General features: G+C 39.5%; 1 protein-coding gene across 1 annotated transcript; it reads right to left on the bottom strand.

Moving 5' to 3' along the window:
* Nucleotides 1-8,051: 8,051 nt before the first annotated feature.
* On the bottom strand, nt 8,052-17,792 carry C1H3orf38 (chromosome 1 C3orf38 homolog). The gene is made up of 3 exons (XM_026122493.2): nt 17,546-17,792; nt 15,619-15,839; nt 8,052-12,182 (listed from the first exon to the last, which is right to left on the bottom strand). The coding sequence occupies exons 1-3, from the start codon at nt 17,676-17,678 to the stop codon at nt 11,607-11,609; spliced, it is 930 nt and encodes a 309-aa protein (XP_025978278.2). The 5' UTR covers nt 17,679-17,792; the 3' UTR covers nt 8,052-11,606.
* Between the last annotated feature and the right edge of the window lie 2,192 nt (nt 17,793-19,984).

The following is a 19,984-nucleotide window of genomic DNA, read 5'->3' as shown; positions in this document are numbered from 1 at the left end:
CTGTTGGAGGAAAAAGTCAACGGGTCTTTTAGAAGGAGCTACAAAGCTGCGTCTTCTGTCACTGGAACACCAAAAGGAGTCATCTACAAATCAGCTTCTCCCTGTGGAGTCTTCAATTACTCACAGCCCACAGCCAGATATTTTCCATCACAGGGTTTACAAAATTATATATGTTGCAATTAGCAGTGTCAGCTGACTACCAGCATTTGTCAAATACAGCTTGAGAGGATCCAGTTTTCTTTGGGCTTGAATCAAAGCCCTTCTCTGTTATATACATAAAAGCATTAGGGCAAATGCAATGTTTTTAGTTTTCCCAGGACAAAATTACTTCTGGTTGGTTTTCCCCACAGCAAAAATCTCTACAATGTTTTAATTAGAATACTATTATGATCTAGTCATTTTATTGTAACTGCTTGGTATAATTGCCACCCTGCTTATGTGTACAGCTGCTCATTTCCCAACCAATTGGCCGATAAAGTCAAATGACCAAGTAGTACAGAAATTCAGCTCACCAGGCGGGGGGGGGGGAGAAGAGAGTGTCTTTCCATTCCTTTGAAAGCTCTTGTCCTCACTATTAACTGTTCACTGACTTTGCAGTAAATTTCATATTATTCTCTTGTATCTGAGCAGAGTAATTTTCTTTTATGTTTGAGAAAAACACTTGTTCAGTATAGCTGGAAACAATCTGTTATGGTTATTATTGTAGCTGCGAAGTCCAGCAACCTACGGTAGCACTCAACTAGATGCCCACCAGTTTCTGTCATAGGCGCAGCAGCACCAGCACTGGTTTCAATGTAGAATCAGATCTTGCAGTTTAGCATTAGGATCCATGCTAGCTGTGCTAGGCATAAATGCAGGGTTTCAATAGCACATGGGATGCAGGGGTGCCTTGCGTGGGGACTACCCTGCACCAGTCACAGCCCACTCCAGCCGGCTCCAAAACCAGTGCAAGCAACTCACAGTGCACCAAAACTGCAGCCAACCACAAGAGCCCAAGCATCCCAGCTCAGATGGATTTAAGAAAGAGCAGCAATTGTGAAGGCTAGCAATGCTCTGGAAGATGCTGCAAGAAACACATGGAGATACTGCTCTAGGAGACATGTGGAAGGAGACTTTGGGGACACAGCTGGAGAAACACATTTAGATGGAGGTACTCTGTGTCAGAGGAGATACTCCTCTGAAGGGACTCACATGGGGCAGCTTCACCACTGAGGGACTGCAGCCTCTGGACAACCCATGCCAGAGCAGGTTCACCCCTGAAGTACTGCAGCCCATGGGTGACCCACACCAGAGCAGAAGGGCAGTAAGAAGCAAGGAGCAGTAGCGGAAAAGAGCAAGAAGTAAGGAGCACCAGAAAGAAACTATCACACACTGCTCCAACCTTCTGCACTGCCCACTGCCTCAATGAAGGGATTGGGATCACCTGAGTGTAACCTGGAGTGCAAGCAAGAGAAATGGAGACTAGGAAGGGAGAGGAGAGGTGTTCAACTGAAGCTGAGCCTAGGGAAGAGGGAGGAAAGGCGTTCTCTTCATTATCTTCCTTCTCTATATCCCAATCAGTGATTAGACCTTTGTGATAATTGGCAATAAATTCAATTATGTAAAAATTCCCCAAGTTCCACAACATGAGTATAATCCCAAATCAAATTTGTCTTTACCTTAGAAGACTTAAATTTATCTTATCTTACTGGATTTAAATTCTTTACAGAGGTGAAAATCTAACAGGCCCAGCACTAAACAAAAATCTCAGGTGTCAACAAGACAAGTCTGTAAAATATTTCAGCTTTACATTCCTTTACACTTCCTTAGTAGACAGAGCCTAAGGTAAAACATGTAAAAATCAATCTTTATAACCCCTCTGACTGCAGCATAGAAATGACGTACTTTCTACAATCCTTGCTAAGATCAGTGATAAGGATCCACACAACTATCTTACTTTGCAAAAAAACGATTAAGAAGTGTTCACAGAGCTCATAGTTCAGTCACTACCAGTCTGTCTAAAATGTAGTAACATGTGCTACAGAGAAATGCAGTCTCCCTTCCCTTCTGCTTCAGAAAGTGACCATATTCAATACCCTGGACTAACTTCCCAGAGGTTGAGCAACCTCAGCTTTTATCTGCTTCATTGTAAATTGAAAATGTTGGGACCCTTTTAATGCTATAACAACTATTTTTAGTAGCAGAGTTTAAAGTATTTGCATGTCATAGTCTGAGGCTGCTAATTTCAGAAAAGAACAGCTATTCATCTGAGCATTTCACATGCATGTCATCTAGCAAGTAATAGAAGACAAAGTACTTTTCTGTAATAAATCTCTATGAGGAAAACGCAAGAGTAAAATCCTATAATTCAACTCAATACCTCACACTAATCTTCTGAATGCGATTTTCTCACCCCTAATCTTGTTAGTGCTAGGGTATTGTGCAAATATATCTAAACCATAATTACTGAAGAGATGTTAAAAGGATCAATTCATTTCAATAAAAAAAATGCAAACTATGAGAAAGCTTCATTAATACTGAAAATCAGGCCACACAATAAATAATACCAATGAACTGAGAAAAGAGAATAGATGAACAAGGTACTGACATGATGTCTTATACTTATTGCTGTTAAAGAGGAACTGACAATTACTGCATTTGAAATGTAATTATAGTGAGGGAAACGCTAGAGAGAGGAAGAAATAGACTTGTTAAAAGTATATATACACATTTGAAAAATGTATTATGATGAAAACTAATTTAACTTAGTCCTAGTAAGGATATAATAGCATTTTCAACACCCTTAGGGTTTACATTAGGAAACAGTGCTATGCAATAGGAGCATGAAACAGCTGTTCCTGAGACACCAGCACACAAACTATACAGATATTGGGGGGGTTACTATCAACTAGCTCCAGGCTGGTCCTGTGGACTGAACGCCCTCTCAGTGACTGGCGTATCTTAAGTGCACTGCTGAAGCATACCTCTAGTGTAGTGTTACCCAAAGGGCATCCAGAGGGCACACTCCAAGACTACCCTATAACGTGAATCAATGTGAGTGGAGACAGTCATGAGATTTTCTTCAAAAACAGCCTCCTGACTTGAATCAAAATGCCTCCTACAGTGCAGCCACCCATAATGCTGTGGATGGTTCACTCTAGGATGACAACTGTCAGACATAGGCAGAAATTTAAACACAGCTCTTGTACAACACTCACCCACATTACCTAGATGCTCCTATGATGATGGGTATCTAAAATAGTCTTTTAGGTACTGATGGGCTGCAACAGCTGTAAAGACAGAGAGTAAAAACATGTTTTTCCATATGCTTGGGAGCTTCTGCAACTTGCTAAGCTGAATAACATAAGCTCTATAACAACATAATAAGCTCTTGGTCTGCTATTGTGGAATTTTAAGATGGCTGTTCAAATAGCTTATCTGGAATTAGCCAAGCTGCTCTGATAGAAGCTTGTAATAACTTTCTATATGTTTCCAGTGCAAACTGAGACAAATTCCAGCAATATCCGCACATTCTCTGCTCTTTACTAACTCCTGGCATTTCACAGAAGGGAATCCCTGTGCCTCAGTCATGAAGCAAAGAGGAGGTTCACATCTGGGATGGGATGGATCTGCACTGGCCACAGTGTGTTTCTTTGCAAGAGATTAAAGCTTTTTGGTATTACTAGGTAAGATGAGTTCACACACTATTGTCTTTGAGGAATAACTTGAGAGAGAACAGGGAGCTGGAAATGCTAATATACAAGAGAGCTTTTATAAATAGGCCAGTGATCTATTCTTATTTTTACCACAGGATCTGCTTTCCCCTCCCCACCCCCACCATTTTCTCTGTGTAGTTGAAAGGAAGCAGAATACCTAAATCTCCTCAAACCAGCTACAAAACATCTAAACCCTGAAAATGCCTGTCCCAGAGAGCTGAGATAGTAGAATCTGGCTAGACATGGGAGGTAAAGAAAACAAGCAGGAAGTGTAGAAGATATATTAAAAGAAAAGGAAAAAAATAGGATTGAAGTCTCTTCCACAACATTTAACTAAGTGCAAAGCACCTCCTGATGGTTTTCTATCCATCTGCCATGTGCTAGTTTTATTCACTTCCCCAATTCTTACATCAGAGGAGGTGAAAGGTCTGCTGACAACGGAGTCTATCATATCCCCCTCTTTGTTGTGACTTCTTCAGGTTGAGTAGCCCTTGTCTATCCTGTCATCCCTTGTGTGAGAGCTGTTTCTGCCCATTATTAAAGATTGTGGAGTTTTTTTGTTTTTTGTTTTTCTTTTGAGGTTCTTGGACACAATCCACTGGGCTTGCAGCAGACATGGAAGCTCAAGAGGGAGAAAGCATTGAGATAAAAAATGAGGTTTTCCTTCTCCCCCTCTCGCCCCCCATTAAATCACATTCAGGTTATTAAAAACTGCCATTTCTTCTCTCTCACTAGTTTCAGATGGGAAATGCTGGCAACATGCCAAAACCAAATCTCAATGAGAAATTTTGGCTAGTTTCTTCATGAGTGATTTACTACTGCACATATAACATTATGTTACTCCCCCTGCAAGTACGCTTTCATAGTGCAGATAACACAGAGGCATGCAGAAATTACATGTCCCTGCTCTTTCTGAGCAGAGCTAACCACACAAAAGGGTGCAATCAAGGAATCTTCAATCCGTAGATCATTCTCCTTCTCTTTTATAACTACATGAAATCTGGCAAGCTGACAGGCAACTTCCAATTGCCTATATGAAAAACCAGCTATAGCTGCTCTATTAATAACTATTACTGGATTTCTGGCAGCTTTTTACTACAGTTTAGCAACTGAGGCCAATACAGCTTGAACCATTACCTTTCCACACAAATGAGAATATTACAAAAACCTCTGCCGTGCTCTAATCTATGTCTCTAAAAAGGCCTTGAAAGGGCAATTCTTACTGGCAACAAGTCCACTAAATCATATATTTTCCTTCCCTTTTTAAGTTTGTCAAAGCAAGACAGGAAGTTTTTTACTTCTCATTCTACTCTATGTAAGATGCGACGGGCTAGGCATGTCCAATCTCCCTCTTAGAAGTGTACACTTCAAATGTAAGTTCTAGCATATTTAATTGGCTGGGGTTTGGGGCATTTTCAGTAAGGACTGAATAATCTAAAAAAATAGAAGAAAGGCTTCCTATATACAGCATGACCCAGAGGGCTACGGACTACCTCTGAATGAGAGCAATCCTCCTCCAGATTTGTAGTCACAGGAAATATTGAGAAACCAGCAACCGTACTGCCTTTAAGATCCCAGCCTTGAGCTGGGAGCAAGCAGGACATTCTGAAAAAAACAGGAGAACTGACTCCAAATGTATTTGCTAACAAATACAGCTGAAATTTTGTTTCCAGACAGCCTTCTTGTAGTTGTCAGGATAACAATTCCCTCTACAACCTTAGAAACAGGGGTTTCCTGAATATCACAGCTTGACACCACTGATGGGCTGAAAGAAGGACAAATGTTTAGGACAGCCTTATGATTCTTGTCAATGGCAGATGATTGTCTGATTGTCTTCAGGTCTTCCCTTTGATCAAGGTGACAGAGCCCCAGACAATGTCAGGCACTTGAATTGCAAACAACAAAAGGGATAAAAAAGGCACTCCACTCTAGGAGGAAGTTCATTTCCTTTCTCCTGAGCATCCCTTAAGTGTATGTCCCTTTATCAGTGCAGGGATTTAATAAGTGTACTAACTACAGGCAAACAATGAATCTGCCACCAGATGTCACCCAAATGCTATTAAGCCCATTGAGAGAAGCCCAACAAAATCAAGCTTCTGGATTTTCTAGAGTGTAGGTGCTGGATGAATATAGCACAGGCATTCCCCCTACAGTTACATGAGGTCAAGCCTTTCTAGTACTAACATCTGAAAATGAGTTTGAAAAGTGCAGTCTTTGCAATTCATTGGCATGCAGTAACTCACTGCTGGGTAATCTGGGTTTACTCACACAACAGACATTCTAATTAACCTTTCCACAGAAGGACGCAAATTCACGTCAATCACAGACTGAAACTCAAAATATCAGATTAACTATTTTAATACCAGTGGAGATTTTGTCAGGATAAATAAAATCCTGCTGTTAAATGCTTTCCCTGCCTTGATTAATGAGGTGCTCCAACAAGAATTGCTGTCGTCATAGCTGGCCTCTCTTCCTCCATCCTTTTTGGACACAGGGCCATAGAAATCGTCATACTTACTTACCTATCTTTTATCAACATCTTTACTGATGGGCAAACAAAAATGATTTCACTGTGGCCCCCGCTATTACTAGTATTTGAGTTGCCAGCTGCCCTATAAGTATATCATCATCATATAGAGGGTAGGATAGCCATACATTCTGTGTTGGTGAGTACACTAGACTCAAAACCAGCACCTGATATCTTAGACTATGCTACTTCTGGAAAAACATTTTTTACAGCAATATCTGTTAGTTTCAAGCTGTGGGATAAACGATACATTTAACTCAGTGTTTCTACTTTGTTTCCTGAAAAAAAAGAAACTTTGAATCAGCATTAACTCTTAAAATAAAATCCTTTGAACACTAAAGTACATAACAACAGCTAAAGGACATATCCTATGATTCTTGCTCCCTTTGTACTGAAGGCCTACATTTCTCTATTGATCATCTTGCATGACTTAGCCTTCTCAAATGCTCAGAGGAAAAAGAACAACCTATCAAGATGGATAAGCGGTTGCAAGAAACAGCACACTATGTAAAGGGAGCAGAATTGTCTAGTGACAAGGGAACACAGAAAACTTACCACTCCAATCTTCAGCTTTGTTACTCCCTAAACAATTGGATCATTCAGGCTAAATCTGTTTTCAACTACAGACCACCACCAGCAGCACTTGACTTATGCAATTTGTTTTAATTGCCAAAAAGGTCACTAAATGTTTCAAATAGACAAATTAGCACCATGTGAAAAAGTGTCAAATACATGCCTACAGGGTGTATTGCATTAAGACAGCTTCCTACATCCTGTTTTGAAAAAACACAATAATCTTGTCAAACAATCGATCAGAAGATTGGTTAGCAGAGTTGATTTTTTTCCTGCAGATACCCGCCTTGCCCCACCTCCTACAGTATACTTCACTTCAACTTCTGATCTGCAGAGATCCTACAACCATTAGCACCATGCCCCTTACTCCAAGAAGGGTCCTCAGAGCATTTGCTGTCTGATTGCTGTTAAATTCCCATTTCAATAATAACAACTACTAAATAGGAGATCTACATGCTTCTGAATGCATCCAGATCCCTACAAAATTAAGGGCCTACACTTTCACACGGTGTTTAGCAGGGAAATTCTCATTTCTATTCTGCCAATTTTCTACTATATACCTGAGGAGGACTGTTGGTACTCTGCAGCCACTGTGAGAAACCCTCGTGTTTTGCAAACATTTCAGTAGAGAAAAATAAGAGTATCAAAACTCCAAAGAAAATGTTTTCCCTCAATCCAGTGGTTTAACAAGTGAGCTACTTCTGCAGGCACCACCAGAGTATATTACAATTAATTTGTGAACCAGTAAACTAGGGTTAACCTGAGATGTGGTAATTTCTGCAGCTGTCTCTTCAGTAGTAATGAAAAATCCACACCTTTTGAAATAGCTCCTGAAATAAGCATGAGGGCTTTTAAGTTTGTGGAAAAGAACATAGGAAATGGAGTCAAACTGGTAACCTGCTTTATGGTTTGTGTGTTATGAAACATTAAAAAAAAGAAAAGGAGAAAGACTCTGTAGTCTGCATAGGCATTTTTTAACTACCCTTTCAATTTATGAGAGGGAAAAATACAACCTAGAAAATATTTTGATGAATACTGTTCAGCAAATTTAGGATTTCCTCCTCAGACTACTGACAAGCAGGACATACATGAAGAATATTAGACACCTTTTGCAAACTCCTAAATGCGCTTAAACATTTAAGTTCACCAAGGAAGTGAGCATCCAAGCCAAACATGAATTTCTCTTGTTACCATTACAAGCTTGATAAAATAATCTGTAACTCAACACTGGTGGATATTTAGACTACAAACCACAGTGACAAGTCAGAAATTGTTTAATATTTTGTGCAAGGTCTCTTAGTGATCATCTTTCCTCTTCTATGTATGGCGAATATGGAGAGTACACACAGCTGAACCAATGCTGCATAACCTGCTGCAAGGCAGCTGGTTTGCATAATCACATAATTTCTGCTCATATATTGCTTTAAGACATTCAATCTTACAATTGTAGAGATTAAAAAAAAAATCAATCTGGTGTGCTGAATACAACAGTCAGTCATGATTTCCACTGTTCAACATTTGTACAATTCAGCAAGTCCCACCAACTTTACTGCAAGTCAGTATTTTACTTACCATCAAATTATTTTTCAGAGAGAGATCTAGGAAATACAAACTTAGCTTTGCAACTTAAGTAGCAGTGATAGACATAAAAAACTGTTACTAAAGATAAATAGTTGTCTTGAGCCTTGACAAAATAGATATGCACAGGAAAATCGAGGACATTAGTTTTAAACAAGTTTCATTTCATTGTTTGAAATCCCTAACTAACGTGACCATTATTTCCAAGGGCAAACCAATTCAAAACTACTTCAGCTAGGAACAGCAGCATCTACAGGGAGTGATGAAATCACTTCAGATAAATTATCTCAAGCAATGTTTTTCAATCATGTTCCATTTAAACAAGTCCTAATTTTTTTCCTCAAATTCAAGGTTAAACTAAAAGTAGCTTCTCAAATTTACTCTGCAGTTAGTGTTTTTCTATTCTTCAGAAGTTTCAAAGATGACATGAATTTTGAACTTTCACTAAGGATATGAATTATAAATAATCATCTGATCACCGGAAAAAGGACTGTGACATCCTATGGTGCCGTAGAACAAATATGACCTCACAATCTCAGCTGGCACAAAACAAGTATGCTTCTAAGTAAATGAAACACCAAGGCGCAGAGGCATCACCACCTCTCTGCCTCCCACACAAACAGGGTACAAATGGGTCAGCCAGTGCTGACTGGCTGGGCAGCATCTTTCTAAACACAGTCCTGCCTCCTTGCAAGATGGAGAGTCTGAAGAATCATTATAGAACTGGCACTCCTTTTTTCCAAATTGGAAAAAAAAAAAAAGCATTAGAAGAGATGAGTACGCTCTCAAAAGAGGGAATACAGGCCTGGGAGAAAAAGAGGAAGGAGTATCACAGGGTAAAAAGTCATAGCAGTTAACTGAAAAACCACAATTACTCAGCATCAGTTGATGTCAGTGTCTACCAAATATTCAGGTGGTGAGACTGTAAAGAACAGGCACTGCACTGTTTCCTACAGTTTGCAGCAGCTGCCTGGGATAACTGCAGATCAGTTGCTGCATGGTAACTGCAATTTGTAGTAACTGACAAGCACTTACCAAAATTAGCTATTGCAAAATGCAGTTAGCATTCAGCAGTTAATGAGCACAGACTAACATTTGCGGGTTCTTACTAGCTTTATCAGCACTGCAAGAACAGCAACAGGTTATCAGTAAATCACACAGCACCTACTTTGCTCTGCAACAGAATAGAGACCCACATAGTCAGAGGTCGTAAGGCTGTTGCAGTTTAACATTAAAAAAAATTGCACACCTAGTGCAGGAAAGCTTCATTAGGTAACAGCTTTAGTAAAAAGCAGATTTGCCAAGCTGCTTCCCACATACATTATTTTAAGGTTATCAAGCACGAACACTTTGAATGTAATGAATGTAATCGTTTGATAACTTGTTTTGAATTTCACAGAATGGAAAATTCTTATCTCTGTTTCTTAAGGTGGCACAAGCACTTGTGTGGCCAGCCTTGTTTTGGAGCTAAGCAGCCTGAAAGGTTTCTGTTGATCAGTTAGTTTTCCTTTGGAGCAGTCCCAACTGACTGGAGGAATGAGATGGCTCACATCAGATCACCTTAAAGCAATAATGAAAACTACACCCTTAGTCATGTTCATACTCAACACATTGTCTGCAGTAACCATTAGTGTCAGTTACAAAGTGCGGTTGTGTAAAAGGCAATATATTTACTTTTAATTAAAGACTTGCACACTGAATGTTGAAAAGATGCCTGTTCAAGGCCTTTGTCCTCAAATGAAGAGGAACGCAATTCTCAACACACACAAGGAACCTGCTTCTTCTGTGTTTATTATAAATTAGTAGCCGATAACGTCATACCTCAAAAGTTTATCAGGAAAGAACATTCTAACTCAGAATGTGAACCTTTGTTTAGAAAATAAATTATTAAAAAATTATCAAAGAGAACTTGAGATTCAGACTGTTCATGAAAAGATCAGTTCTGGACATTTCAGGTATACCACATACTTGAATCTTCTCGTTTCCCCTCACCCAACCGCAATTTTACCAGTGTTGGCTTCTTCTTTGACAAATACATCAAAAACAAAAGAACTGTCTCCATGTTACGGGAAATGTTCCCATTTTCACAGCTTGTATTAGTGAAGCTGTAAAATTATAGCAAAAGAAAAAATGAATAACCCAACAAGCCACTGAAAAAAAAAGTTCTTTCATCTACTGTCACATCTTTAAACATTTATAAAAAGTGAATTTTAGAAAGTACTCAAGTTCCATAACAACATTAATTTCAGTAATGATATTTTTTTTTAAATCAGCTCTAGTTGTAACTTGCTAGTGCTACCAAATTGACTTCTACCTAATGTAATAAAGCAGCTATGACTAGATAAAATACTTATTTTGAGAAACCATACAAGAATCATAACTATTATATTAGAAACTCTGTTGCAAGTATCTACAAAATAATTATCAAAACATTTGTTTCCAACATTGCTGCATTAAGTCCTGAAGTTAAGTACTTAATCTAGTGCTAGAAATGAGTGCCTGGGCAACCATTTCAAATTTGCCTGCTTGGGGATATAGCTGGAAGAAGAGTTTGTCTGAATTGATTGCAAAGTTGATACTGTAAGGTAAAAGAAAGGGAAGCTATCAGTCTAAAAAGAAAAAGGCTTCAACAGTGCTAACTACTCTACATTGTCCCATTAAACTACTTCTATTGTTCAGTAAAGGAAATGCATTTAGAGCATAAATAGAAGTAGTCTCCATTCACATTATTTTGTCTGTTCTCTCCAAAACCTCCCAAAATGACAGCTGGTTTTCTTGGGATGTAGTAGTCCATTAAGACACTCAATAATCCCAATTTCACCAAGCCAGATTGCAATGACTTTCTGTTACAATTTAGATAAGAATTTAAACTGGTGACCTGAAGAGAAGCAACCTACAACTCGTGGACCCCAAGTCCTTGAGTTCATCATACACTGCTGCCATGGCACATTTAAACATAACCGTGTTTTATAATCAAGAATAACCAAAGTAATCCCATTCCTAAATACACTTACAAAAATTAAAGAAACATTCTGAAGTATTTGTTACCTGTTGGAAAGGTGCCCAAAATACTATATAACATTTTATACTCGGTATCTCAGTTTGCCATCCAGTTAGTAAATCTGAATCAAGAAAGAGACAACATCACATGGCTGCAATCATTTCCATATTTAAGGATGCACTACACATGCCCTGTGTTTTTTCCTGCAGTCTCTCAATTCTGAAGGAATTGCTCAGAATTTCTGAAGTTCGGTCAGACTCAGTTCTTTCCCATCATACAATGCCTGCAGTTGGTTTGACTCATATTTTATGGACGGCCTTTCAATTCGTTTCCCAGGCTCCAGAGCATTCTGTCCAACTATTTTAAGATTCACAAATTTTATTTTCCAGGTGTTCTCTCTAATTGGACAGCGGATGAGTCCAAAAATTTGTTCAAAGACACCCAAACAAGTGTTGCCTCTATGTACTGTACCAGCTACTGCTACAAGCACTAACCCATGTGGAGACATTGTACATTTCAGTCCATCAGCATTCAGATTGGGATTCAACAGAAGGTATTCTTCTTTAACCAACGAGAGCAGACGAAGGCTCACCATTTCTGCACCAACATATTCTTCCATGTTTTTTTCTAATGTATTGTAACAGAATTTCATTTTGGCATCCTCCCAAAAATGCTGTGGTCCCCATGTTTCTTCACATTGTACACCAAAGGGATGTTGAGAGTTTAGGAGTTCGAAGAACCACTGACAGAATTCTTCTCCTAGATCATGAATATCATCATTTGGTAGCTTTTGGCTTTTCTCATGACTCTGCAATCAAGCAAATTTTTCTTTTTAGAATTATTTAGCCTTAACATCCATCTGAGTTTACCATTTACAACAGACTAAAATACTTTAAATTCTTATTTTAAATATTCTAAGACTTCTTCAAGTTAAATATTTGGGAAGAAGTGCCTGAAGAGAAACTACAAAGCAAAATCTCTCTATTTTTAATATAATCATAATCTCAACACCTAAGGTATTAGAGTTGGCTTTTTAAATTGAAGTTAGAATGGCACTGCAATTTTATCTTGATCTGCAATTTATATTCCGAGAGCAAAGTCCGGTTCTAGCGAAAAGCAATGGGGGAGGTTTTTGAACAATTTCCACAAAGTCAGGATTCTCACATTGAGGGACAAAATATATGCTGTATAAAAAGAGTTTGATAAGGAACTTTTCACTAGCCTTTACAATTCCAAAAGAAGGTTACAGCAAAAACAGAAAGATAAAGACCCAACCTTAAAAAATAATCATATATCAAGGCACATCAATTTACTTAAAAGTGTTTATAAATTGCCCTCAATCTCTTCTTTATTGCGCCTTTTAAACTTGCAAATTATGTTGTTCTCTGAACCCTCATATAGCTGGGAATAACAAATAGTACTTATCAGGAAGTCGCCTTTTGAATATGCATATCCTAATACCTGAAGCTGACAGGGTATTTCCAAATTATCTAGATATTTTACCCACGTCAGTGGACTACGCTAACAAAACGCACAACTAATCCAGGGAGAATTGAAACTTAAAGAATTACTGTGTTCTAGACCTTTCACACCACCAGATCATGTGCCTGAATTTATCTCAGCTTGGTGGTAAAACTGCTGAAATTATCCAAAAGATGTCTGGTCACTTTCATGAGTGATGTTAATAAGTCTCCACCGTATGTCTAACAGAAGAAGTGCCCAAATCAGAAAATTATAGCTAATGTTATCCTTGCCACTGAAAAAACTTTTTTAGTTGTACAATTGATCATTTAAAACAAACAGAGGCAATATGGTGGGATAGAAGGGTTGCAGACATTTTCACACAGGAGCATAAACTTACTCTGGGAATAAAGAAAAACCTCATTCAGATCATCATAAAATCCTTCCTTCAACACTGAATCTGCTGAGAAAGTATTTTACAGTAGTGAACCAAAGTAACTGTTGCTATGAGTCCACAAAACCTTCAAAGAACAATCTGAAAAGGCTCACTCAAAGATTCTCGATGTGTCTAGAAGCCTTGGGAAAGAATGGGCCCATGAAAGAAAGCATGAAACTGTTTGAAATAGACCTCCCACTAATTGCCTAGAGATAAAGACAAGCCACTTGTGCCTCTGTTTTCTTGTTTTACAGAAAACAACACACACGCTCCTATAATACATCTAAGATATAGGAATAAGGAATACTTCAGAATAATACTTAAGGTTAATGTTGGGCAGCTCAGGCTAGCAACCGAGAGTGAAGGGTGTAAAATTTTGAAGCCAAATTCATAGCAAGAGCAAATATAAGTGAGGGATCAATGATCATGTTATTATTAAATACATACCAGGCGAACCACCCTAAGAAGGTCTTATTACTAAATATGCATTGCAACAAAGTAAACAGTAAGAATTTTTAAAGACTAGTTATTATGGGTCAAACAAAAAAAAAAATCTGTTCTTCATTTGAATTCTTGTTGTGAATTCTTAAATTGAATTGGCAGTTGCATTCTTGTTATGTGCACAACTAAATGTAGAAGAATGGCAGAAATTAAAAAAAAATACTCAAGAAGCAAGTTGTTTAGCACTTAAATATTTGAGAAAGGTTTTTAGCTTGCTTTTAAAAATAAACTTGGCTTAGAAGACACTTCTTTCTAACAAAGGAAGCGTCGCCGTGTGAAAAGCCTGCATGCACCTGATGCTCAAGTAACAGTACTATGAATCTACTTATTTCCTACATACGTACTTTGTTTATCCTCTTTCTCTTACAGTAGATCAGATTTAATTTATGCAAGAGACACCATTCAAACTTTCCCCCATAAAGTTACCTGACCTCCAGCTGTAGAGTGAAACATTTTTTGAACAAGAATTAGATGTACAGGATTTTTTTTGTACGTATCATCAATATTTGTCACTTTACAACAAGACTTTTAGAAGCAAATCAAACAATGTCATGTTTGCTAGCATTAAAGTGTACTCCTGAAATCACATATTAAATATGTGGACACCTTTACACAGAAGTTACGAATTACAGATTACTGCAGAACAAACATATGTCTATGCTAGTAAGTGGGTTTGTCCTACCTATTTTTTCAAAAGGCAGAGAACCAAAAGGGTTAAGGGAAAATAAAGGCAAAGAAATATATATGAGAGAACTAAGACAGCTGAATTTCTTATTCTTTATGAATGCGTTTCAAGTACTTCAGAAAATTTAATTTATTTACCTTTGGTCTCAGAACTTCAAAATAGGTTAATACTTGAGAAGCTTTCTTGTAACAGCAAATTTTTTTGTTTGTTTTTCCCCCAAATATACATAAAAATAGTTTAAAACCAATTCATAGCTAAGTTACACAATCCTCATGTGTGTCAGTTAATATCTCAGAGAAAGCGCAATGCAATAGTTTACCCAAAAGCATAAGAGGTGCAAAGCTCTGACAGTCCAGCTGGTGGGGCTGTTGCCTATTTATGTCTCTGAAGCACAACACACCAAAAAGCTGAAGTAGCTATTTAAAGTCATATGATGAAGATCCAAGACTAATAAAACACTGAAAGTTCATTACACCACCATGATTTTGCTAAATGTCATAACTTTGAACCTCAAAATAACCCATAATTGCCTAAACACATCCAGTTACACTGTTTTAAGCAAAGACGGGGGGGAAATGGTAAATAGCATGAAACTGGTACTGCTACTAACTTTACATTTCAACCTTATAAAAATTTTTAAAAATCCATTCTGCACTATATTAGCTACAAGGAATAAAAATTAAAATGGTTTACAGAAAGTGCTATTCTGATTGCACTGTCTCTAGAAGTAGACCAAGGCCCTTTACAAGAAGGCCATTTTTTCTCCTCTTCCTTCACGACACTTGGGATCAAAGTCTGACAGACTACTTTGCCCTATGATCTACCATGAGCACCACCCTTGCTCTGCACTGGGACGCACCCTGCTAATGGTACTGTTAAAGGTATGCCTCCTATTATCCCAAACACCTTTGATTTTAACTTACAGTACAACTCAAAAATTAAAAGCCTGAAGAAGACCCCACACATTGAGAGTTCAAATGCACTAACATACTTTACCAGACAGAGCAGAAGACTGTTCTGCAGTAATGCCTTGGCACAAGAAGCTTCTAAATGGTGGCAGTAAGAGATCTAGCACCTTCCTGAACAGCAGTATTTATCACACTGATTAGCCTGCAAAAAGAATGCTAAACATTCCCAGGTCTTTCAGAAAGTAGCACTCACCCCTGTGTGTGGTTTTTTGCCCTCCAATTTTGAGGAGCTGGCTGTGAGTTGCCCATTCCAGTACTGCTTTGCACGATCAATGAGTTGGTGTTTCTCTGAGGAAGGAGGCACTGGAATTCCTTGTATTGCCAAATACTTAAAAATTATTTCTCGATAGATTTTCCTTCGTTTCAAAAGTTCTTCTGCACTTTGACTGTAAACCAAAATTGCATGAATGGCTTCTGCAAGTGAAGAAATTACAGTTAGCAGCTGCTTCTCTCATGATTCATATCCAAACTTATACCATTTTTTAAACTTCTGACCAACACCTCCTGATGCTGCCCAAGGTTAAGTGAAATGCAAAGAGTTAAAAGAATATCTGTATATTGAAGTCTGATCTAACTAGTCATAACTTGAATTAGATACAGAACATTATTATAGCCTTGGGAACATTTTTAAAAACTGATACTCTTGGTACTGAAAACCCAGCAGAAGTCCCTACTACCACTATCAATGACTGTTCAGAGCAGTTTATTTATTATTTGAGTTTGATGAAAATGTTCTAACTTTTCTGCCCAATGAAATTAATAACTTTCAACCCAAGTGGGTTGAAATTTTCAAGCTGCTTAGAAACTCCAAGTGCTTCAAGAAGAAAGGTTATTGCACACAATACACTTGCACCCATACTCCCTGACAAGCAGCTAAGTCTTAACTTCAAAATAAATTGATCTGGTTTTATTGTGAAATGATTCATGGCTTCGTACTTTAGTTACCTTACAGCAAAATCAAATCTGAGCTTGTTTTCTTCATTTGAAAAGATCTGGAGTATTTCAAAATAGGCCTGTCATCTTAGAGGCAAGACTATAAAGAGAAAGAAGAACTGGACTCATTTTTTATGGTCCTTCTGATTATGCAATTTTAATCTTAATTTTTGAATCAAATGGGTAGTTTGTTTGACTTCAGATAGAAAATGTATTGTTATTTTGAAAAATATGTGAGGTCTTATGTTTACTGTGAACAGAAAATTGACAGAAATGCAGACAGCAGATAATTAAAGTGACAGTCTGATTTCTTGTATATCAAACATTTTAGAACCACAGCTTGGCAGATTTTAGACAACACATAGTTATTTATCCATCCAGGCTTCTATAGATTGATGGAAATAGATTTAAATCCATTTAATCTCCAAGAAAACCACATGAAATCTCCCAAATTCCTAAGGAAACACCACGCATAGTAGCATGAAGACAGTGCACTGAAACATAACTTTAGAAAATCTTTAAATGCAAGGCTCTGTGGCAAAATTAGGAAACACAGTAAGATGAAATTCAGTTTTGCAGTAGTTGTGGTAGCTGGTTTGTATTTGGACAGAGTTCAGGTGCCTAAAGTTTCAGCTACAGAAACTGTAGGGTTAAACAAGAAGAGACTAGTAATTGGGGTACAAAATAAATACATCTTCTAGCTTATTCTGCAAACACTACAAAAAGCAGATAAAAAAGCAAGAAGAAAAAGCAGGGACTATTTAGCGCATGAACTTTCAGCCTTTTAGATAAGCATATGTCGAGGCGATATACTGAGCGCCCTCAAGTAATCCCCACGCAAATTCACGTTTTACAACACAGATCTCAACCCCCACAAGGGCCTGGGGGGCGATCACGCCGTTCTGCAAACAAGCCAGCTCAGGACTTATCTGCGTTTTACCCTCTCGGAAACTGAAAGCAGAGATGGTTAGTGCAGAAAGCAGTAGACGCTGAGCTTTTACGTAAAGTTGTAAACACGGACGGGATACAGCACTGCGAGAAGCTCCTCGGGGGGGTGGAGGGGGAAGGCGCCCGGGCAGCCCCCGCAGCTCGCCCCGGCTACAGGGCGGCCTGCCGTCAACGGCGGCGCCGCCGCCAACGGCCTCGCCGAGGCCTCGCCCCGCCCGCCCGCCTCGGGCCCCGCGCACCTTGGCGGCTCTCGGGGTGCACCAGGCGGTTGGTGATGGTGTCGGTCAGCGCCATCAGCTCCTCGGTCTCGAGGAACTCCAGGAGGTCACGGCAGCCGGCTTGCTCCCGCTCGCTCAGCCCCAGCGACGCCATGGCGCCGCCCTCCCCCCTCCGCCGGCGCCGCCGCCGCCTCTTTCCTCACCGGCACCCTAGCAACGGCGCCGCCCGCGCCCCGCCGCTTCCCGCGCGCACGGCAACCGGCCCCTCCGGGAAACGGCGCCCGGCACTGCGGTTCCGCTCGGAGGGCAGGTCGGCCCCGAGCAGCGGGCGGATGAAGGGGAAGGCACGAAAGCAGCAGGCCTCAGCATTGCGTGAGCGATTACCACTGTCGCCTTTCGTCAGGGCTCACGTTAAAGGGCTTTGCCACTTTCCTAACATAATTGTCACCAGCCATGTGTTTTTTAAGCTATGGAAGTATTTTCTTAAAGCTGCTCCACCCTCATCCGACATTTTCTGTTGACATTCAAGTGTAGCGTTCGGAGCACGTTTCCTTACTCATCCTGCCTCTCCACTCACTTCGGTCTTCTTTCGCCATCCTCGATACAGAGTCCGCTCAATCTGTTAACTCCGAGCAGCTCTCCAGCATTGCAGTTCACTTGGAGATGGTGCCTTTACGTCAGTAAGGTTCCTGACTGGATCACGCTGAGCGCAATATCGACTGCGGTATCGTGACAAGGGCTCAGTGCCTCTGTCACACTCCCGACAGGGAGTCAGTCCTTGGAAAGTTGCTGATGTGCCCCAAGCTTTGGTAACACGGGCCATAATCACAGCAGGCAGCCTGGCTCACCTTGGGACACCTTGTATCCGCTGCGGCCACTGCAGCATCTGATGGTCTCGCCTTCGTGACTCAAGGAAGGCTTTGGCAGCTTGGGGAACTAATGCTACATTAGACGTCTGCAAGAGTGGCAACCTGACAGGGCAGCAACTGAAATTTCTAATGCTGCTTTTTACCACGTGTGAGGCTTGAAGCACCTGCTGCTCCTGCACAGGGCAGTTTTCTCTGCCTCAACCATCACTGGTTATTTTGGCCTTATGGGTAAGGGAGAAAAGAGCAAAAAGGAGAAAGGATGAACAAAAACAAAAGGAAAAAGAAAGCAGAAGGGTTAGCTGATATAAGGAGCATAAGGCCAGGTGAGGCCTGCTGCTGAGAAAAATACAAGTACAATGAGTGCTCGATCTCACTGCAGCAGAAAAAGAAGGGAGGAGGCACTCACCAAACCCATACTTTAATGTGGATAGCATAAGGAGGCCAGCTTTTGATGCTAAAGCTGTCTCTGGTTTCACAAACAGGAAAAGCCGGGTTCTGTAAGGACTCAAGACTCTTACTTGAACACAGAAGTTAAAAGCACTAGTGATGTTTTTGTCACTGAATGCCTTCATGGTAGACTCTGTACAGATCTATGGCAAAGGTGGCCAGCCCTGAAGATCTTTTAGATCTAAGACTGAACAACTGAATGAACAGAGAACATGTTCCTGCCCCTCATACTATGCATACAATTAATATTTTAGATGTTGATTTGCTCTTTCAGCTCTGGAAAAGCTGTTCATTCAGACCTTCCAGGTTTATCAGGCCAAAAAAAAAGTGAGCTGGAATGACGACTCTTCACTTGAGCTAAACCAGAAACAGCTGAACTAATTTTGCTCACAAATTTTCAAGTTCAACTGTCAGATAAAATGCAGTTGTAATTAAAGCACTTGAAAAGATTCTATACAATAATGCTTACTGTATGCTGTGCTAAATTTCCCCTTAAATGTACATCCATTTAAGATCTTTTAGGCAGCTAGAGCACCATGTGAAGGCTTCAAGAACAATCACCCTACTGTATAATATATATATGCCCTCACCATAGAGGGTCTAACATTTCGTTAGACTACTTAATTGCTCACTCACCATGTAAAAGAAAAACCTCCCACCACAATATTAAGTGATTCGCTTTGCATATCTATTGGAGTTTACAAAACAGAATTGGTTCAACAAAAAAAGGTCTGGACACCTTACATGCCACTGATGTAATCTTGCTGCTGAAATGTAGATTTTTTGCATTTCGTAAAATTAATTCTGCAGACTTAAAATTAGAAGCAGCTCCCTAGAAATATGAATGACCTTTGCTTCAGTTTACTGATGTTTCAACATGCCTAATTAGTTTTGAAATCTTCAGGGGAATAAGATCTAACTCTATAATAGTGAGTTCCAGGGAAAAAAAGTTAAGATTAAATTTTTTTGCAAGCCTTGCTGTGTTTTCACTGAATGTATTTTTCAACTAGATTGCTTTAGTATCATTACATTCCTATTCATCCAGAGAGAGAAGTGCATTGTCACCATAGAGACTGAAGAGCTTCCTTAATGTTCAGAACTGATTACTTTTTTTTGTTTTGTTTTAAATAAACAAGGCCAGCAC

This window comes from Dromaius novaehollandiae, chromosome 1, assembly GCF_036370855.1.
Source record: "Dromaius novaehollandiae isolate bDroNov1 chromosome 1, bDroNov1.hap1, whole genome shotgun sequence".
In the NCBI taxonomy this organism is placed as follows: Eukaryota; Metazoa; Chordata; class Aves; order Casuariiformes; family Dromaiidae; genus Dromaius; species Dromaius novaehollandiae.
This window is presented reverse-complemented; position numbering and strand designations above follow the sequence as displayed.